At 40.9% G+C, this 21,091-nt stretch overlaps 1 protein-coding gene across 9 annotated transcripts in view; it reads left to right on the top strand.

Annotated features, from left to right (window-relative positions):
• Nucleotides 1–964: 964 nt before the first annotated feature.
• EXOC6 (exocyst complex component 6) overlaps nt 965–21,091 on the top strand; it is a 98,760-nt gene continuing 78,633 nt past the window's right edge. For 5 of the 9 annotated variants that reach the window (XM_076338775.1, XM_076338774.1, XM_076338772.1 and 2 more), the window contains exon 1: nt 965–1,237. In XM_076338775.1, the coding sequence (XP_076194890.1) occupies nt 1,116–1,237 (122 nt within the window). In that variant the 5' untranslated portion in view covers nt 965–1,115. Of the gene's footprint in view, nt 1,238–3,433; nt 3,541–21,091 lie in introns of those variants that run through there. The other 4 variants (XM_076338777.1, XM_076338776.1, XM_076338779.1 and 1 more) reach the window with 2 other exon arrangements.

Here is a 21,091-nt window from a genome sequence, read left to right as displayed (position 1 = left end):
AACGCATCTCCTCAGCGATCCCGCTGGGCACAGAGAAGTGAATAAACAATATATCGCCCTGGTCAGAGATGAGTAATTTATGTTTTCCTGCATTTAACTGTTGACTGCACCATGAGTGTAAAGACTCTCATCAATTTTGTCAGGAGCAGTACTGAGATAGGGGACAAATTTTGATTAAAACCTTTGAAATATCCAAAATAACCAAATATAAGAAGATTTACTATGCCACATAATATTGAATTAGGCTTCTAAAAAGTTGTTTAAATTGAAAGATCTAGAACTCCAGTCTCACATTTGAAATAACTGCCTGAAATGAAAGTAATTGGTGGCAGTTGTGCAAAGTGTTTTCTTTGCCATCATCATAATGACAATGACTTGACAGCAGCACCGCTCTCAACATTTGTAGGAGTTTACCCATTTTCTTTTTCTTCCACGTGGGTAATGAATTAGTAATGGTTTTGTTTATTGCACACTCATACAAAACCCACAGTTATCCCAGAGCATTTTTTGCACTCTGTTATTTATAAGTAGCATCTACTAATGCTGAAAAAGACGAGAACATAAAAGTTTCTCTGTTTTTCCAGTCTGCTTTACAAGGTCCATAAACCTGCTTCATAGAACCAGCTAATTTCTTGTGTGTGCAGGCTTTTTATACGGCAAAAGGAAAAATACAGTACTTTAAAAAAAATATTATTTTTAATCTCATAAAACTTAACAGAGAAATTGAGCATTGATGTCTAGTGTCTGAAATGACTTTAAAATTGTGTTTTCAAACTGACTAAATTTCAGGCTTAATATTTATTATTGGTGAACTATTACGAGGATGTAAAAATATTATTTTTGCCAGTAAATTTCCTGTTAAGATAAATAAACTGGACGCACAAACCAAAAAGACTGTGCAGGCCTGGGTACTGCATACAAGGCAAATGTTACCAGCAGAGACAGGAAAACAGCAGCTGTGCACCATTCTTGGACACAAAGTCCTCAGGAGTCACGAGGTTAGCGCAGGATCTGTTTTTTCATGCCTGGTTTTGCTGACTACAGAGTTACTTAGTCAACGATAATAATCAGAATAAAAGTCCTCTCCTAAAGTTAGAGTAGTTTTATGTTAATCTATGGCAAGGAAAAGCAAGTCAAATCTGCCAGAATTGTATCTAGAAGAAAACAAAGATCAGATATATGAAAATGCCCTTGCTGAGATCCAGTCCTTTGAGCTGCCTCTTGGAACCACCCTAAGGTATGCATCTTTCAGATAATATTATATTGTTCATGGTGGATTTGTTCCATTCTATAGCTGTTCTTTCAGTCAGCCCAATATATTAGAAACTTTGTTTTCCTGACCCTGAAATCTACAGGAAAGTTGAATTTAATTTCAATGTGATTGGCCCTAAATGAAAAAATACAAAGCAAGGTCACCTACTCAGCTCTTTCTTTTCACCAGGACAAAGCTATCTGTTACTGAAGGCTGGCTGCAGATTCTCTGCGAAGAAAGAAATTACTCTTAAACATGAAAACAAGGGGAAATTTGTTCTTTTGTGTAGCAGTGTTTTTAGTTTGATGTTAACAGCTACATTTTTAAAGAATTGCTTCTTAAATTTTTAATAAATGCAACTTTTTTTTTAATCACTAAAGACGCAATTACTTAAGGTTTTACTGTTGATATTCCTAAATATCTGAAGATTTTAATATTTTTTTCATTTGCAGCTTATGGAAACTGTTTAATGGTAAAAGTGCAACTGAAAAAAATTTCCTCTGCATATTCATCCCTACAAAAAAGTAATACATAAAAGATTATGATGTTATGTGTCTAAGTATATTGTCAGTATCTGTAGAAGAGTTTTAAAAATAGCCTGCCTGGCACTGTAGGCGTCAGGTTGCAGTGACTACCAGGCTAAAGAAAGAAAATTTAGTTTACCCTGAAAAATGTATGTGTCAATCTATTACTTGAGTAATTTGGTGATGGAAAAAAAAAGGAACGTGGGAAGATTGTTACTGCATTTGAGTGATTTCTTGAAGGAAATACTACTGCAGCGGTAGCCTGTCGGATTTTTCCTATTTTTTTTCCGCAGCATGCACTTTGTAGGCACTTGCCTACATTTGAAGTAGTCCTTGTTGATTTAGTAGGTGTCGTCAATAAATTCGTCTGAATCAACACCGAATATGATAAAACCACAAGCACAGACAAGATGTGCACAGTCTTCGGTGCCATTTAGTAACTAGCGTCCAGGTGTAGTTGCACCAGGGCAGGAGAGATGACGAGTTTGATTACAATAACTGGAAGGGTGCCAAACACAATCGTAGCTGGCCGGTGTCTAGACTTTGATGCATTCACAGTTGTAAACCGCTGTCAGTTTCTCGCTGGAAAAGTAGCCACGCATCACCCTGAAGTTTTACACTCCAGGCCTGTTTCTTTACGTTGGCTTCCCACTTGTGCGCGCTTTGCCCAGAAAGCAGGTGTATCCTGTCTCCTGAGCATGCAAAACCCAAGGGCTAGCTCGTCTTTGGCCACAAACCACAAAGTATGTAATTTAAATAGAAAATGGGCTATTCCTCCTCCATTGAAAAACGGACCTTTGCTGTACACATGCTCGAGGGCACTAGGAAACAATATGCCAGTTTCTAGTGAAACACAGCAAGCCAACGCGCAAAAAGGTGCACTTTTTGGTTGTTCTATTTTTACCCCGACCCCCAAATTTCTACCGCCGAAAGAAAGGAAGGAAACAAGCCAGATGAATGCAGAACGCAGAAACCCCTGCAGGGCTTCCGCGTTAGGGGTCGGTGCCGCCGGCCGCACCGCTGCCGCCTCCCTGCTGGGACTAGCACGGCCCGCGTGTACACGAGCGGGAGCAGTTAAAAGCAAAACAAAACAAAAACATTTAGAAAAAAAAAACACCCCAAGAAACAAACCAGAACTAGCCCAGAGGAAAAGGCCGCTTTTGACCTTATAAGCCTTCAAGGCTTCTCTGCAGCGCGGTGCAACGGGGCGCGAGAAGGGCAGCTGGTCCGCCCGTAGCGTAGCCGGGAGAGGGGTCGGATTTTGGGTGTCCCTCTTCTGTCACAGGGCGCTGAGCGGGGCAGAGCGGGTGGCGCCAAGCAGGGGCAGCTGCCCGCGGTCTCTACCGGACGCTAGCGCCCAGAGATGCCCAGGGGACGGAGGGGCTTTGTCGGGCTCCCAGGGCGCCCCCGGCGCAGCCCTTCCCCTGACAAGGGCCGCGGGGCACGGGCGAGCTGGGGCGAGCCGGGCGGGCGCGGCCCGGTGCGCCCTGCTCCTCCTCGCCCACCCCTTCCCCTCCCTCCTCACCCCCGCCCGGGCCGCCTGCCCCCCTCCGCGCCTGGAAGCCCTCCCCGGCGGCTACCGCTGCCCCTCGCCCGGCTCCGCGACCGCGGCCGCCTCCGCCCTCGGTCCCTCCCCGGCGCCTCCCGCAGCGGCGCGGCCGCCGGGTCCCTCCCATCCAAGATGGCGGAGAGTCTCCCAGAGCATGATCGGATCCTGCAGGAGATCGAGAGCACCGACACGGCCTGCGTGGGACCCACCCTGAGGTGAGGGGCGGCGGGGGCCGCGCCGCCGGCGGCGGGCGAGGGTCCCCCACCCCGCCCTGCCTGCCCGGGGGGCCGCGGCCCGGCCCGGCCCGGCCGCGCTTTCTGACAGCTCCTCCCCAGAGACACCGCGGGGCCGCCCGCAGCGCCTCCGGCGGGAGCGGCCGCTCCGGGCCCGGAGGGGACGCGCAGCCCCCGGGGGCGCCCCGCGGAGGCCCGACCGCTGCCTCCCGCCCTGGGCCCTGCGGGGGCGCCGCGCCCCGGCCCGCCCTGGGGTGGCGGAGGGAGAAGGGGCCGCCGCGGTGCGGTCCGGGCAGGGAGTGGGGCCGGCGCGGCTGACAGGGAAGGGGGGCCAAGCGGAGGCTGCGGCCGTGCCACAACGTCGGGCTGGCTTCCCTCTATCATTGTCTGCCGGGGAAGCGGGGCGCTGCCCGGCTTCCGGCAGGGTGGGCGCGGCGGGGCCGGAGCGGGGCCTCGGGACGGGGCGCCGGGGCTGGGCCCGCCGGGGGCGTCCGGGCTGGGGGCGCCCGCCGTAACCCGGTGCCGGCCTCTCCGTCGCCCGGGCAGGGAGGGCTCCTGCCCCGCGCTTGGACCTGGGGCATCTCCCTGGGGTGTGCCGGTACCCCCGGGTTTGTGCTGAGAACGGGACCGAAACCGTACTGTGGGTGGGTGTTTGCATGAGTAGAGCTCCTCTATATGCAACCTTTCCTAATGCAGTCTGAAATCTCCTGCCCCGGTCAGGTTCCTTCTGGAAATGTGACAGTGTTCAGAGTATTTCTGAAATGCCATGACTTCAATGTTTTTGGTTTTTTTTTTTCTTTTTCCTCCAAGTCCACATAGTGCCAAATGGCGTAGCCTGCATGTTGAAGAAAAGGTTTTGCTTAATCTTTCCTGTTAGAGAGGAACGTGTCAGTGCCCTTCAGTTTGAGCTGGGGAGTGAAGGGCAGGGCCTGGAGGGAGTGAATCGGGGTATGGAGGAGGCGCAGGGGGAAAGGGGATCTTCATCCTGGAGCTGTGCTGATGCTTCCCTGATTAGTGATGTCTGAAAGAAGTGAAAAAGCACGGACACTAGCCAAACTGGGGAGAGAGAACTGTGAATTTGCACGTTATCTCTTTGGGGAAGATACAGAGAGCCTGTGTGCAGGGAACTGGAAAAGGCGGTTTGTGTGGCAGCATGCCGCAGGGCGGTGAGTACGGTGCTGCTGGCTTTCCCTGGAGAGGGGATGGTGCCTGCTGGAGAGCGTGGGCAGGGCCGGGAAAGGGCGAACGCGGGGTACGTGGATGGGGAACCCGGTGCCAAGAACTGATGGAAGAGAAATGTACGTTGCATGTGAAATGGGTCATTTTGCACTTCACAGCAAATGATTTTGTGGTTACTGCGTATGTCTGCAGTGGGTCCCCAGCGTGGAGGGCTGTGTTGGAGATGGCAGTCTGGGCATTTGTGCGAGGCTGGGGCTAATCTGTCCTCAAAGAGCCCAAATGGGGAGTGTGGTGGGGTGGCCCAGACATCACTCAGGGGCTGCTTGTGGGGTCAGCCTGGTCTTGGAGGCCCAGCCTGGTCTTGGAGGCCAGTTCGGAGCAAACTGCTCTGATCTCCCCTTACTGTTCCTCAAACGCAGCCAGTATTGGGAATACAGTGTGGGGGTGTCGAAGCTGAGCGTCACAAGGAGCTTCACCTGCGAGAGTTTGTGAACTCAGGTTGAGAGAAAGTAGCTGAGATGCTTTCAGACTTGAGTTGTCCCTGGAGGCAGTTTAGCCATGCTTCAGCTAATGAGCCCAGGCAGGTTGGAGTTGATGTCTGAAAAAAAACACACCAAAACAAAGACCTTAGCAACAAAATATTAAATACAATTGCAGTTTCGCTACTATCTCCAGTATAGAGCTTATATCAGAGAAACCTATGTAAGGGACATACGGAGAATCAGGCTGCACAGTGGAAGAAGGCATGTTTGGGAACCACAAGTGTGGACGGGGGAGGGATGTAAAGGGAGGAAGGGACAATATGAATCTCTTATAGTAAACGTTTAAAATGTGTCAAAGTTTTTATAAACATGAACATTTAGTTTCTTAATTTCTTTACATGTTCCTGTCCTTTCTTCTTCTATTTGTATCTCATCTATCTTGTTATCTTACTGACTTTTCAGAAGGGGAGTTTTGCATTGCTGACTTTCAGAATTTTTAGAAAAGAAGTGCACGTTGGCCTGATTTAACCTCTAGTGTTCATTTACAAATCAAAAAAATGAAGCTAAAGAATGGTTACACCTGGCTGAGTGTTTTGAAAGAAGTCCAACCAACATCACAGAAATATGCTGCTACTTTATAAGAACAGCAGTGTTTAAAATAAAGACTGTAGCTATCTGTTCAGCTATGCCTGTTAAAATTTGTGAATTGCTGTGTGAAACTGAAAAGTCTAAAATTCCACATCTAATTTCAAGATCTATTTCAATGAACAAAAGCATGAACATAAAATGGAGCATTATTTTCTGCACAAGATCTAGGTTTTACTTGCTAACGATAAAAATCAAAGAAATAAGGTGAGTAATTCTATGTGCAGTTGCGTAAGGCTACAACATAAAGTGATCCATCGATTACCAGTTATGGAAGCCATTGATACCAGTTGTCTCATAATGACTGAAATTACATTCATTTCATTACGTGAAATGGAATATTTTTGTAATCTATGGTCTGTAATGCTGGCAGAATATTTATCTCATTGTGACATGAAATAAAGTACCGACATACTTACTTAAATAGCAGAACAAAAGAAGGGGCTTGAGGTGAGTGGTTCAGATAAGTAGCATGAGGTAATACTAAATGCTGAAGATCATAGGATATGCAAGATCTGACTTATCCTTAGTTGTTCATATCAAGATCTTAATATCTTCCTAATGCATCCATGCTTCACAAAGGAAGTGTAATTTTTTTGTGGGCTGTACGTAGATTCCATGGAAGCACATTTCTGCTCTTGTTTTTCTTCAGTGTTTTGTTTGCTAGTTTGGTATAGCTGTCTCTGTTGGGGTGCTGCTTCCTACCCTGCTAGAAGAGCAGCAGCACTTGTGCTTATGATATAAGAAATAATAGCATATATTGATATATAATGTTTTTGTGTGTAATTTATAGATAAGGAACAACATGCAGACTGATCCTGCAGGTGATTTTCTAGTGCTGAGATCCACCCATGTATAGGAATGTGAAATGCGGGTCCTTTATAGGAGGAATCAAGGTACAGCTAGTACAACTGGGATTATTTACTATTTAGGAGAGTAAGTTAGCTCCTAAAGATCGCTCTGCATCTCAAGAAATATGAAATGAAGACATTGTCTTTGATTAAATTAATTTTCTTTTTAGATTTTAAGTGGATGAATTTATTGATTTTAAAATTGCTGGTATTTAACTTGCATCTCTAAATTTAGTGACACACTGAATCATTATAAATGAGACTTAAATCAACTGTATAACATGCCTTTCATTAAATAGGCAGTCTGTGTATATAGCAGACCAGGATTAATTTTTTTTCAGCAGACTGAAACTTTTATCAACATCTTTCTAGCTTTAATGGCTAACTAAATGAGATTAATGACAACACCTGTTAAAGGCTCATCACTCTCACCTTTTTATATAATGTGTTAATATCTTATAATTCATGTCATATGCATACTGTTGGGCTTTGCAAAACAAGGGAGAGTTGTCAGCGCATTTCTAATCTTCATAAAGGAAAAGGAAAAAGACAAAAAGAAAAAAAGGCAATTCCCATATCTCTCTCCAAAAAAAAGATAAATAAAAAAGTTAAAAAACTTTCAGGCTCTCGCTGAACTCCATATAGATACATATTAACAAAATTTCAAGAGTCAATTTTTAAGAGTGTCTTCACACTTCTTGAATACTTTGTTGGATGTGCCAGGGTAATTAATAAGATAAATTCTATTCAGAATAAAATAATTGACCTTATCTGCTGGCTAGTTAGTTTTATGTTGGTCGAAATAGGTCAAAGTGGAGCTCAGCAGAGTAGAAGATGATGTTCTGCCAGTGTCCTGATATACTAACGAGTCTCTCTGAGCTTGTGATAATGTGTAATATTTCAAAGCCCTTTTTAAAAATAAATGAATTAACTCTTACACTCTAGCTTGGCAATGTATTGCGTAAGCATATGGTATACTTTTTCTGAACACTTCATCTCATGAGCTTTGCATCACTGAGTCTGCAGTGTTCTGTGTTCCGCATGCACAGCCTGTCAGAGGAGTACCTCCATGCCCACAATCAGTTGACTAATCGACTAATACAAAAGTAAAATAAAATTTAAAAATTATGGTGGAATCGATGATGGCAGTTTTGTAGTTAGGGTGAAGTCGATAAGGAGGTGCTATATCTATTGATGTATCTGTAAGTGGGATGTACTCTGTGGCTTTGACCCACAATCACAGCTCAGAAAGTGCTCCTAAAAAGTCAGTGTAAAAATGCTTTTAAGCAGCTTCTCTGTTCTTCTGCCCCTGAAATCTGTCATCACCAAGCTGTTGCCTGGTAGATGTTAGAGCATCTTCTAGGTTGGTGTAATTTGTGCTGGCCATGAAAGTTCTTTGCAGAGTTATTAGAGGGCCTCCTATGAAGACATCTCACTGGCATGTTGTCTCTGGCTACAGGAATCACACCACCAAGAGCCGTTAGGTTGATGCGTTTCTGTCTGATGCCACAATATGCTGCGGCGACCTTCCACTGACCTAGGACTGCATTGCACTGGTAAAAGCAGCACTGAGCCACCCAGCTGCAAAGCATAATCACTACTGCATGGTGCTGCTTTTTTCTCATTTAGGTTGAACAGAGTTTGGAGGTAGGATGTAGATTTGTTGTGAGCCTCATAAATGAGTATGGGTGAAATGTTAGAAGCGATTGATGACTGTTCATCCTGAACTTGGGTCCTTGTGTTGCAGAAAAGCTGAAGGTAAAAGGCACGCTTCAGTAAGGCATCATTAGAGGAATAAATTGAGGAAGTGAAGGTAGCAATAGTGGTCCAAGCAAGACTGTTTTGTCCTTTCCTGATCAAGGTTTCTAAGAAAATTCAGAGGTAGAAATATGGAGTGAGAATCTAATTCTGCTGCTTTTACTGAGTTGTGGTACACTTTGCAACTGCAGGTGCTTTGCCCAGACTGGGGGCTGTAATTTGTATTTTGGAGATATTCTTGTATCCATTGAGGGGGCCTGTCCAAAGCCAAGTGACCAAAGTGCCTAAAATACCCTTTAGAGTATCACAGAATGCTCTGAAGCCTCAATGTAACTTGTTTTAGCAAAAGTATACACTATTACTACTAGCAGGCATGATTTAGTTATATGATTCTCTATCTTTAGCAGAATAGTTAGTAAGCAGTAGCATAGGCACTATGAATGACTTCTCTAGATGTGGGAAGATAGTACAGCATTAACGCAGGCTGGGAAATATTTTTTCTGAGCACTTGCTGATGGGCTGCTGGGATTTGTGATGTGGTTATCCAATGACAAAATGTGGTTGCCCTCATTTTTGCCCTGTGGTCTTACTTGTCAGGTATGATTGTCTAAAGGCATTTTTCTGTGTTTCCATTATTTTGGTTTTGGATTATGAGCTAGCAATTCGCATTTTTGTCTATAGCTTAGTCTTGTTTTAAATATAGAGCAAACATAAGAGGACTCTGAGATCATCAAACAATGCTTTGAATCAGAATTGAAATGGTTTTATGATGTATTTCAATTTCAAATAGTATGATAATGTTTTACAACATTGTAAGCTATTTTTATGGTTTGAAAATCAGTAGTCTGTATCTTCATGATCTGTCTTCAAGCCCTGCTCAGTTTTCAAGTTGATGTGTTTCATTCCTGGTTCCCTTTCAAAATGAAGTTACAAAGTACCCCAAAGGAAGTAGAAATTCTTTGCGTGTTAGCTGTGGTCTTTTTTGGATCAGGTCACAGAGCGTACTTTGACATATATTTATACATCAGTTTATCTTTATTATAATAGCTAACTCCTGTTTTGCAACTGGGTTGCTACAGAGTAAGGAGAATGGCCTGCTCGCTGAGAGCAGTGTATCCTGAAAAACCGGTGGCTGGCTTGGAGTGTCAGTTGCAGGTTTTGATACTTGGTGCAGGATTTGATGATATTCTGAGTGTTTAAGTTGAACGGCAACAGTCAGATAAAGCAACTGTCTGCGTGAGCAGGTCTATCACCATGTATATTGCTATGAAGGAGCAATATTTTTTATCACTAGTCCATTACATAGAGTCAAAACAGCATAAGAAGAGTGCGTGCTGTAGACTGATTAATCTGGCATTTACATATTCAGCAGCAGAACTGCAGTTCTGATTTTTCTGTGGGCTAGCCTGATGTTTCAGGCAGATTGGCCATTGGTGGCAAAAAATATTTTAGAAGTTTCCATTGCTGCAAGTTTCAACATAGTACTTCTCGACTTTTTATAAAGCCTGAAACTGTTTGTGGGTAATCATATCTGCACTGCATTTTTCTGTTGTGCAGAAAATCTTTAGGTTCAATGCTGATTAAGTTTCTCATGAAATATGTGTCTGCAAATCAGGTTATCTTGATCTTTTTAAGTGTTCATGCATCAGCTTCTGACTCAGTTCTTGCAGTGTTTTCCAAATGGGCAACTGCCAAGTGAAGCTTTAACCTAACTAGTAACCTATGTGAATAGTACTTCTGAAATAGCTCTCTCCAATTTCACAAGCATTACCAAAGAGCTTGAAATTGTTCTCGTGTTTAGGAAACATGTTTCAAAGTACATTAAAGCTTTTAAAACAGAGGGATCATCTGCCGAGAGATCCAGGATAGCGTACTTGATAGGTGGTTCATGCAGTTTGTATCATTGTGTCTCATCTAAATTTAACCTTCTCATCATATGAACGGCTTATTCACTGTTACATCAGTTAAATTCGGGAAAGCGAATTGTTATTCATGTCGTTTCTTCATCGACTTATTCCTCCAGCTGATTTTATTTAGTGTCTGTTGACCCAGATTTTGGACCTGCCATATGCGTAGGAAGTGCATAATTTTACATCCTTCACAAATGCCAGTCACATGGGTACTTACTTTCTTGCAGATTTTTTTGAGAAGCCAACAGCATACACTGTACTGTAGCTTTCTGTGTGCATTGCTGAACCATTGCTCTGAGACTTTGCAGTTTCCTCAATACAGATGTCTACCTGAGGAGCCTTAGCATAATTCAATTAAATACAAGCCTGCTTTGGACCTGTAAGTGCTAGAGTGTTTGCACATACAAGGCTGAAATTACAGCAACTGCAGTCAAGCAAGTTTTGTCATGTTGCATTTTATGGATTATACTACTAAAATGAGCTCGTAAAAACCTATGAGGATTGATATTTCTTAAATAATGCTTCTAAGATAATGCCAGAAATGGGTTCGCAAATAGGAAACTATTTCTATGGGTTGTAGTAAACTATTAAGTACTAACTCGTTCAAAAACATCAACCTAGCTTTGCATCAGCATCAAGTAATCACATTAGATTTTATCTTACTGAAGGGCTTGCTACGGCTAGTTATAAAATCTAGCTGTTGCCAGCCTTTCTGGCTATTATCTGGTGATGGTTGAAATGCCCAAACCTAATCCCTGTCACCACAGACCTTGGTAAAACAATGACATCATGTTCAATTTGATGTTCAGCTTAAAGTATGCTCAACAACGCACCTCTTCCTCATCTTGTTCATGTCTACTAAGGAATTATTTGTATGCCTGACAAACTGTGTCCTATGCAGGAAGGAGTTAAGGATCTCTCCTGGAGCATGGCTGAAGCCCTTCCTGTACCTCAACCTTTGCCAGTAATACCAAACTAGTAGGGAACTTAATCACTGATGGAGGTATTAAGAAGGAAAGAAGTAGGTTTTAGAGTGCATCAGCCTTGATGGAAAGACTTGGGGTTTGACAGAGAGGACCTAAAAGATGTCTTTGAACTGTTCTGTACTAGGGACCTGTAGAGAGGGCTGGGACTTTTTTTAATAGCATGAGAAAGGTGTTCAGCTCTAATACTGTGAATGGGATTTTCACTGTGTCTCAGAGAAAGTAATTTGCTTGCAAAACTGCAGGGAGTTGTAACTTGCAATTCTCCCATGAATCAGAGTGAAACAAAATTAATAACGCATATACTGTAGTATGTGTACCTGGGGGGATGCTTTTGAGACATTTCAACTTCAAAAAGAAGTGTTTAAACTTTCAAGTATCGTGTATTTCAATTTTAATACACTACTCTCCTTTCTATTACAGGCATTTAGATGTTTCTGTTTGTAGCAGCTCTCACTGGGACTTTCACAGTTTGCACACTTCCTTATGCATAGAGAGACTTTGAAGGATCTCTACCCCATTGATTTCAGCAAGGCAGCGTTTTCTTCGGAGTTTTGTTTTTAGTTAATTTCAACATAAAAGTAACATAGTTGATATTGTTTTATACTGTATGTTTGTTCTGTTTTGTTTCATAAACTTAGGAAACTGTAATCAGGTAGCCAACGCGTGCTACCTCCTCTTGAAATGTGGTGTTTCTGCGGTGTGCTGGAGTGTCACCTTTCCCTAAGGCATGAACAGATTTTCTGCCGCTTAGTCTGTTTATCAAGCAGGTAGAGTACTGGAGTAAGGTAATAAAGAGTAGTAGAAGTCAGTTGCTTCAACACTGTTAGTTGCTTCCCAACAGAGAGAAACATGGTGAGTTAGTTTTAGTTGGGCTTTTGAATTAAAACTAGGCTTTTTTTAAAGTCATCTTTCATTTTCTTCAATGATCCTGGGAGATGTGCATGTGCAAAGGATATATAGTACAGGCTGTTGATTTGCATGAGAGAAGTACACAATGATTTGTATAGGCTATGTGAGCTCACAGAGTTAACAAAGTTAATAATATAAAATTATTGGAAAATACATGCTTTGGTTATATGTTTGCAGAAGAATGTGACGCATCAAAGAATTATCTCGTTTGATCTGTATTGAATAGAATACATTCTTAATCCAATTGGTTTTGAAACTTTTTAATCATTGGATATTTTATTTAATCTGGAACTTCTTGATTTCTAAAATAATATATTTACATGTGTGTAGTGTTGGTATTCAAAGCCTATTGAAATAAGTAACTTAGACATTTGTGACATTAAATGTTCTGTTCTATTTCAGATGTCTCGTGAAGGCCCTACTGAAATGATTGATATGTATTTATCTTGAAGATTATGTCTAAAGTGCCCCAGATAAAGAAGACAGATTAGCTATAGGTTGTAATAGATAATATTTCTATATAGATACATATAGATAATATTTCTGATATAGGTTGTAATAGCTATAGGTTGTAATAGATAATATTTCTATATAGAGATATATATACTATTTCTAATATGGGTTGTAATAGCTAATTATTTCTGGGACATGTGTAGTAGAAAATCATGATCAAATCTTTAAAAAGAACTTAGAAGCTCACAATTTCATTTGTAGATTAATCCATTGCTCCTAAAATGGAACAATTTATGTTACAGTCTGTGGAAATATTAAGGGAAGATAAGAATATTGTTATATGGACTTCAGTTTCTTATTTTATTTTCTATGAAATAACATAGGTTCCAACTACGTCCACTGTATCCGTTTAGGTATATGAAACAGATGGCCAAACCTGGCATTTTGTTGCATGGCGATAGCTAATACCAAAGTGAGTGAAGCTGGCATTTTCTTTGCTGTCTTTTTTGTCTACTATTACAACACAAAATTAGAAAAAAAATAGTAGTGCAGCGCTTGTTTTTCAGTTTCTCGCTTCATACATCAGTAAGTCACACAAAGGCTTAGCAGGAAGAGGCTTCTCCTTGGTCAGCAGTGTAAAAACAGGAAGGAGGAAGTCTATTGCAAATCTGGGTTTACTGATTATCAGTTCATGTTTCGCTGCAGAGGATGTCCATTAACAGCCATCAGCGTGATCCATTGCTTATCCAGCATGAACAATGACTGCTGTAGTGCTGCTACTACAGAATATGGACCCCGCTTATAGGAAGTAATGTTAACTAACAAACTGTACTCAGCCCTTTCCTGCTCATAGAAACAGGATACTATTAGTGAGAACAATTCACAGAAATTGCACATCCAGGAAAACCAGGCAAGTAAAGCATAACAACTAAACTAAGATTAATAAAATCTTTTCTCTGGTTAGGCCATAGCTTGAGTTCTGTGTTGTTCTGGCATGTAATGAGATCTTTTAAATAGAGGGGTGAGATGTAATTATGAATAGGGATGGCAGAACTGGACCCTAGGTAGCGCCTGGCATAGAAAGGCTGCTTAGGTTTTAAGAAATGTACTTATTACCATAACTCCAGTTGAATTACAGGAAACACCTGGACATTATTTTATGAAGCTTTTTAGGGTGTATGCAGCAACCTATATGAAATCACTCCATGGAAAAATCCCTACAAAGTTTACAGTTTGTGTAAACAGAAAATATCTTTGTATATTGTAGGACAAAGGAAGTTTCTGCAGTATTTCCTGTGAAATTACAGCTTAAAAATGGAGTGTGTGATACAGTATCGTGGTTAGGGATGCCATGGTTATAGTCACAATGACAGGTCTGTTTTAAGGGTGGAATCTTAATTTGAATGGTAAGTGTTTTGTGCTTGCATCGATCCCACTGAACTCATCATGCAAATTTGAATTGTAAATATTTCTCTCCCTCTCTTTTTTTTTTTTTAATCAGATGAGAAATGGAGGGAGAGGACAAACATCTACTGGGCCACTTCTTGCAATGTGTGTATGGGAGCTATTTGAGAGCATCTCTAGCCTCAGTACAAAATAGGCTTTGGTAGCAAGATATGAATTCTAAAAACATGATTTTCCAGAAGCAGTTTCTTCATTTGAGAGTTGGTTATTTGTGTGTGTTTTGTTTTAAGTATTACTTTGAAAAATGGAATAAAAATTATATGTCTGAGTTTCTTTTTTTTGTGACTTGGTTGAACTGATCAAAGTGATCAGTTAAAATTTTTTTTTTCCCCACAATGCTAAATCTGAAGCTCTACAAATGGATCTTTTTCTCTTGCATCCCTTGCAGTTGAGAAGTTACATGGTCAGGCTTACATTCCATGTCAAACTTGTACAACTATTGTGCAGGTATGTGTAATTCCCATCATCGTCACAGCATTCATGGAGATGTAACTGATTGGCACTTACTAGGTGGTTATCAGTACCCTGAAATGTATGTATACAGTTTTTAATTGCTTCATATGTCTTGTGTAATCAGGAAATGAAAGACTTTGTGGCAATGTAGGCAGGGGTGGGGAACCTGCAGTTCGTCCTAGAAATGGGGCAGAACAGGATGGGTTGGGGGTGTGTGAAAATGGTGGAAGATGGCAAGTCATTAGTGAGGAGCTACTTTGTCCTGTAAAAAGATGGGTATTTTTTCTCTATTTTCTGACATGGTTTTTTTGCTATTTTTTAAATAGATGATCTGTTTTAAGAGCCTTTGCTGCCATTAGAACCTGTTATAAATGATTATTAGGAAGAGAATTGTTCACTCTAAAAATTTACAGTAATGTTCCATAAGCTCAGAGATGTTTCTCCTGAATATGGGTTGCAATTAAAAATCGAATCATTGCCCATTTAAAAAAACAAACACGCACAACCCCCCGCCTCAAACCTTCAAGAAATAATAGATTTTTTTAAAACCCAAAAGGGATTTGTTAAATACTATTTTTTTCTTTATCATCTACTAGACCGTTTTAGTAATAATTTTTAATTGACAAGAGTTATTTATCACCAACCAGGAATTCATATTATCTTCTGAATCACTATTTTCTTATGAAAGCATGGAGCTTTTATTTTTAATAAAATAAACTCTTCAAGTTCATTTTTGCCTGAAGCCTCAGTACCTGAGCAGTTCTGCTTACCATTGAAAAGTTACAGCTCTTGCCATAGATATAAGGGACGAAATTACTTTAGTTCTCATTCTGATTCTTCTTGCAATTCACTTTTCCATGCTAAACTCTCACCAAGTAGATTACAGTGGAAGTTGTGTTCAGGTTTCTGATTATTCTCATTTTCTAGTGGGAAGATGATATAGATGTGAAGACTGGGGATGAGGAGGGAAAAAGCAAATTTGGGGTATTTGCTGAACTCTCAAAAAATATTTTTAGGCTCCTCTCCTTTTACACTTACTAGTCTATATGCACTTCCTTTGCCTACCTTTCCAGTAGTCCAGTCAATGTATTAAACTAATTTCTGGGCTTATGATTTTTTTTGGCCTGTAACTTTTTGTTTCCCTCCTCCTTAGTGAAATGCTGGTACTCTTTTAATCCCATTTGTGCTCAGGCATTAATGACATGTATCCTGGTTGTGGATAATATAGAAAATATTTATATGAAATGGTAGCAGAAATATATTTTTGAAGCTGTACTGTAACCATTTGTGAAGACATCTATGATAGTGGCTTACAGTGATAATTCATATGTGTGGAGTTGTCATTATAGAAAGGATCAGATGATTTGAGGTTAATTCATTTTTAAAATTGTTATTATTTTGTGACGGGTCAGGTAGAATTCATGGCAGGTTAGGTTTACGATTCTTGGCTGAATTTTAGCTCTCTGGAGATTAGCCTTTTTGTTTACTCAACGCTGGTATTTTTGTGCATAGAATGGTGCCCTCTGGTGCTTCAATAGGTTTTTGCATGTAAACACAAAGAATTGTCAATAAGACCTATTAAATACATATTTTTCATATTGTGTTTCAGTTTTGAAAATAAAAATTTTAGGGAGGTTTTTTATGGTATAGAGTAACCTTGTTTGATTTTCTTCAATTGGAAAATGGTTGCATATCGGAAAATTCTCCTTCATTTTTTATTGCGACGTGAATTCAAATCTGTTTATGCTTGTCTTTCTCCCTTCAGCCCAGCTGGTAAGAAAAGATCAAGGTAAAAATATCACTATTGCAATAAAATTGAGCCAGTGACTGAGACATCTTTCTCCTTTAGGTTAAGCTGTCTCTGACTATTCCTAGTTCATTTTTTTCCTCTTTCAAGTACTTTCTGCACTATCTTGTATTTACATAGACTGGCATTAATATGACTCATATTGTCCAGTTGTTGGGATGAGTCAGAAAAAAAGTCTCTCTGTCTATATACAGAGTTCTGGGAAATATAAACAAATAACCTGCTACACATTACCAGAAAAATCCTTCAGCTCTGCTTGTGCTCTTCATGGGTGCCCTTCTTGCCCCATCAATTAGGACTGAAAATAGTACCTGCCCTGTCACTGATTCTCAGTACTGGTGTCTAACTAGTCGCTCAAGTTTATGTTCTCTCATTCCAGCTTGAAAATTAAGATGGCGTGTTGTATATTTTCTTTTTTTTTTGGTGCTAAAACCAAGTATAAACTTCTGTCTCCAACTTCAGTGATTTTCTTTTTTTTTTTTTTTCCCAGTTTGAAGACCCATACTGAGAAAAAGCTTACTCTTCACAGTTTCATGGTGTGAATCAACCACTACTTGTCTATAGGTTCCTATAGCTGTATAGATCACAGGTTGAAAGCAATTGTAATACAAACTGATCATGTCTTTCAGCTTTGCTCAGTTCAGATTTGTGCTATATTTCAGACCACCAGCATCCACTTCAGGAGCCCATAAAGCTGAAGAGGATCCTTGGGGTTCTTTATTCAGAAGTGTATAAATGTAAACAAAATTTGGAAGAACTATATATTACACATGTAAAATTTCTCGATAGCCTAGGCATGTTTGCCCGTTTTTATGACACTTCCCACTGACATGTGAAGCAACTTAAAGTGAGAGAGAGATTTTAAGGGTAGACATAGTTGCATGTAGTAGTTGTCTCCTGAAGAAATGCATCTGGAAGGGTTACCACTTCCTCACTCTCTTCCCAACAGAACTGTGTGTGGGTGTTGTAAATTCTGTTAATTCTGTCTTGTAATTTAAAAGAATAAGCTATAGGATGCTTTCAGGATTCCATGTCTCTCTCCAAGATACTGCAATATTGTTATTTGTCTGCCTGATAGTTTAACTCTGTAAAGTGCAGAATTGCTATCAGGATTGCTTGCAGTGCCGTAATCTGTTGAAATATACACCTTCAGATAATTATTCAAAGGTAGCAATTACTTTATTTAGATAGGTGTAGGTAGTTTTTGAAATGTGCGTATGGAAAATAAGCTTCAGTATCAGAAATAAACCATACTGTACTATGTAAATCAGGTGTGCATCGCCTCACTTGTGTTTGCAGTTTTGAGAAAAAGCCTAACTTCTGTCCATGGCCAGAGATGGCATGGCTCTCTTGAGTACACTTACACTTTCAAAAAGGCCAGTGCTTTAGGTCAGACTTCCTTCTGAAGCTTCTGAAATAGCATGTGTATAGTGTCCTAAGAGTACAGCATCTTAAGAAAGTTAGTAAACTTGTTTGTCATCTTACTTCACACCTAGATCAGAGGGTTGTGATACAAAGTGTGAATTTCTTTTAAATACTGTGATGATTTATTTCTTTAAAGGTAAGCAGTTCTGTCTCAGGAGTTTTTTCACTAGTGTGCTGAAGAGGGTTGATTTGTTACTGTTCCCACAAGATGGAGCTGTCTACATATGTAGTTAATATGGAATTTATACCACTAGTGGATCTTAAGGAGCTCTGTCAAAATACTGGTCTAGATAACAGATCACCACTTTATTAGTATCCCTGCAGAAAACAGTGTAATGTAGAACATAAAATAGTAACTCTTATTTTAATAAGGTAGGCTGATCTTGAGGTTAAGGCAGTGCGTTGGGACGTACACAGTATTGATTTCTTCCTCCTCAATTTTAAACATTTATTCCCTGTATAATTTTGAATTAAATATTGTGATAATTCCCCTGAGAATTATCAATCAGTACTTTATTTATCATCATTAAACTGAAGTATAAGTAGCTTTAATACTAGGAAAAAATAATAAATACTGATTCTTTTAACAGTGAATACTGTATTGCCTATGCTACATCGTATGTGCTTCCAGAATTTCTGGCTATATTGTCTGGAATTGTTTGATAACATTTTAAAGAGGAATCTCCTGATCGCAAATTATTTCCCTCTCTCAGTATTTTAACTGCATGTCTGCCAGTGTTGGCAGATCTGAAATCGATAAAAAGGTATCAAGACAGCCATGCTGAACTGCAGCTACTGGATACCCCAAAATCATCAGGCAATAACTAAGTCCAAAAAGACAGTGCGTTGCTACCACCAAAGAAAGTTTGGTGGTACAAACTCAAGTATGGAGTTCCTCTTGCACCATCTTTTTTACAGTCTTGTTCTCATTTTAGGTATATTTGGTCTACTGTGTTTTACTGCTGTTTTCACTTAACAGTTATGTTACACAACTTATAGTTACGAGTTCACAGCAACAGATGGAAGTCTCCTGTCTTTGTGATAATGATACTCCTTTCTCACTTCCCTTTGAGAACATTGGAAGGAGACCTAAACTTGGAGACTCCTTCCACCCTTAAATGAAAGGCTCAAGGAAGCAGTAATAAATTGAACTTTTTGCTGGTTTTTCCTTTAGCATCCAGTGCAGTATAGGTGGCGAGTCCAGCCCATTCAGGGGAAGCTCATGCATGCCCGATATGTGTGAAGGCACTATCTGATGCCTCTGGCCCTCCTAATCTTTTTATTTCTTCTTGAGGAATGGTATTTTGGAGACAGGTGGATGTCCCTCTCTGTCCACCCTGTAGGTTCCAACATCTCTGCCCCTTTTCTTACGGAGACAGAGCAGCACTCATGTAACCAGCTCGTACTGCATATTTTTGAGCACTACAGCATCAGTTGTTGAGCCTTTTTCTCATTCCTTCCCCATTTCTTTACAGGTAACAGTGATACGGTCTACATGCTTCCCCCCATGTCTTCAGATGCAGAACATTAGGTTGCCTAATTGAGAGCTCACTTAATGCTGACTATGCGTCTTGCACCTTTCTTTCCTCCCAGGCCAGGTTGCTGCTTCTCTCTCCAGCCAGCACCAGGTTTTGGGTGCAGGTGTTTCCCACTGGCAGGTGTGGGTCACTCATGATCTTCCACCACAGCCCTTTAAATTTCAGTTGTCCTGGGCAGCCTTGAGGGAGCCCTTTCAGGCAATCTGACAGGAGCCTCAGGAGGAGAGACTGACTGTCACACATTTGCTCCTTCCAGCTGTCATTTCAAACTGTGGTGGTGGAAAGGGTGAAGGCTATCTTTCCCTTTGTGAACCACTTCACGGGTCAACAACCTTGGATTTTCCCCTGGGGCACTTTGGAGGAAAGAGCCTGCCTTTCAGTACCATAGCCTTATTTTCCTATCAATCATAAGCAAAAGGGGGATATTCTAGGAATATTTTATTGAATAGATTTTTCCCTGAGAAAATGTCTATAGCAAGCAGGCTAATAGGAATTGGCTTTCTTCCTTTGGCAAGTAGGACAGCTTATTACCTTTCTCATGTCTCTAACTTCTGTTGCTTCACTGAGTATATTGTCCAAGGTGAAAAGGAACTCAGAAAGGATGAAGAATCTAGTTACAATTCTTTTCGAACTCTTCTGTACCCTTTTCTTCCTTGAAAGGTCAAGTTCTTGTCAGACACTCAGCTGTAGGTTTGTTGAACGGGTGATGATGACCCCAGATCTTGGCAGAGCCCAGCTGTCTGGTTAGAAAAGAGGATCTCAAAGAATATGGGAAGTCATACTTCTCTGAGAAGACGAGTAGGGAAGTACTTTCTCTCTACTCAAGAGTTTTGGAGGCTTTGACTGACTGTTCCCTGGGCCTTGAACTTAAGACTGTACTTGTATTGAGACCATTGGAACTTCAGCCTTCCTCCCCCCCCATCTTAAGATCTTTTTAATTTTTTTATTTTTTTAAAGCAGCTTCTCCTTATGGATTTCTGGAGAAAACTTTGTAATTATGAAAGGAAATTAGAGGCTAAAAAAAGCAATTTAAAGATTTTTTGATCTGATTTTTTTGAATGCTTGTAGTTTGCAGTACAAACATGTTTGTATATGTATGACTATATTATCCTCATATTGCCGCTCTCATTCTATCTGAAAAGCTGCTTCAAAAATTACCTGTCTTTGCTGTTGTTGCTATATCAAGTTATTAATCAAATTTTGGAACTGCCTTTGCCTTACCTTTCTGGGGAGACTTCATGCCTTTGATTTCCAGTACAGTTCTCTGTAATACCTCTTTTCTTGCTTTCTCTGCTAAAGTCTAAAACTTTAAATTGCCCCCGTCTCCTTTGCTCTCTCACGCTTGAGCATTTTTCCATGCAGCTTTCCATTTCTGACGCAGCTCAACAAGCTGCGCTGGTAATTTCTCCTGGAGTTACGTTTCCTGCTTGAGGTTTAGAAGTGTACTATTCAAACAATTAATAAAATAAACCAAAAGACCTGATTTTAGCCGTTCCTGAAAGTTAGATCCCATTGAGGTAGCAGCCTTAGGCATGTGCATGTCATGGTTTTGCTTTAGGAGATGTTGAGCGCGGGCAGGAGGAGGCAGGGAGCAGTGGGGATTGCCTTCCGCCAGGGGTCCAGCTGCTGCCGCACAGTGCTCTGTTCGTTCTGGCTGGAAGCATCCAACCCTG

This window comes from Aptenodytes patagonicus, chromosome 5 (genome assembly GCF_965638725.1).
Source record: "Aptenodytes patagonicus chromosome 5, bAptPat1.pri.cur, whole genome shotgun sequence".
In the NCBI taxonomy this organism is placed as follows: Eukaryota; Metazoa; Chordata; class Aves; order Sphenisciformes; family Spheniscidae; genus Aptenodytes; species Aptenodytes patagonicus.
The sequence above is the reverse complement of the archived record's forward strand: the minus strand, read 5'-3'. Positions and strand labels throughout refer to the sequence as shown.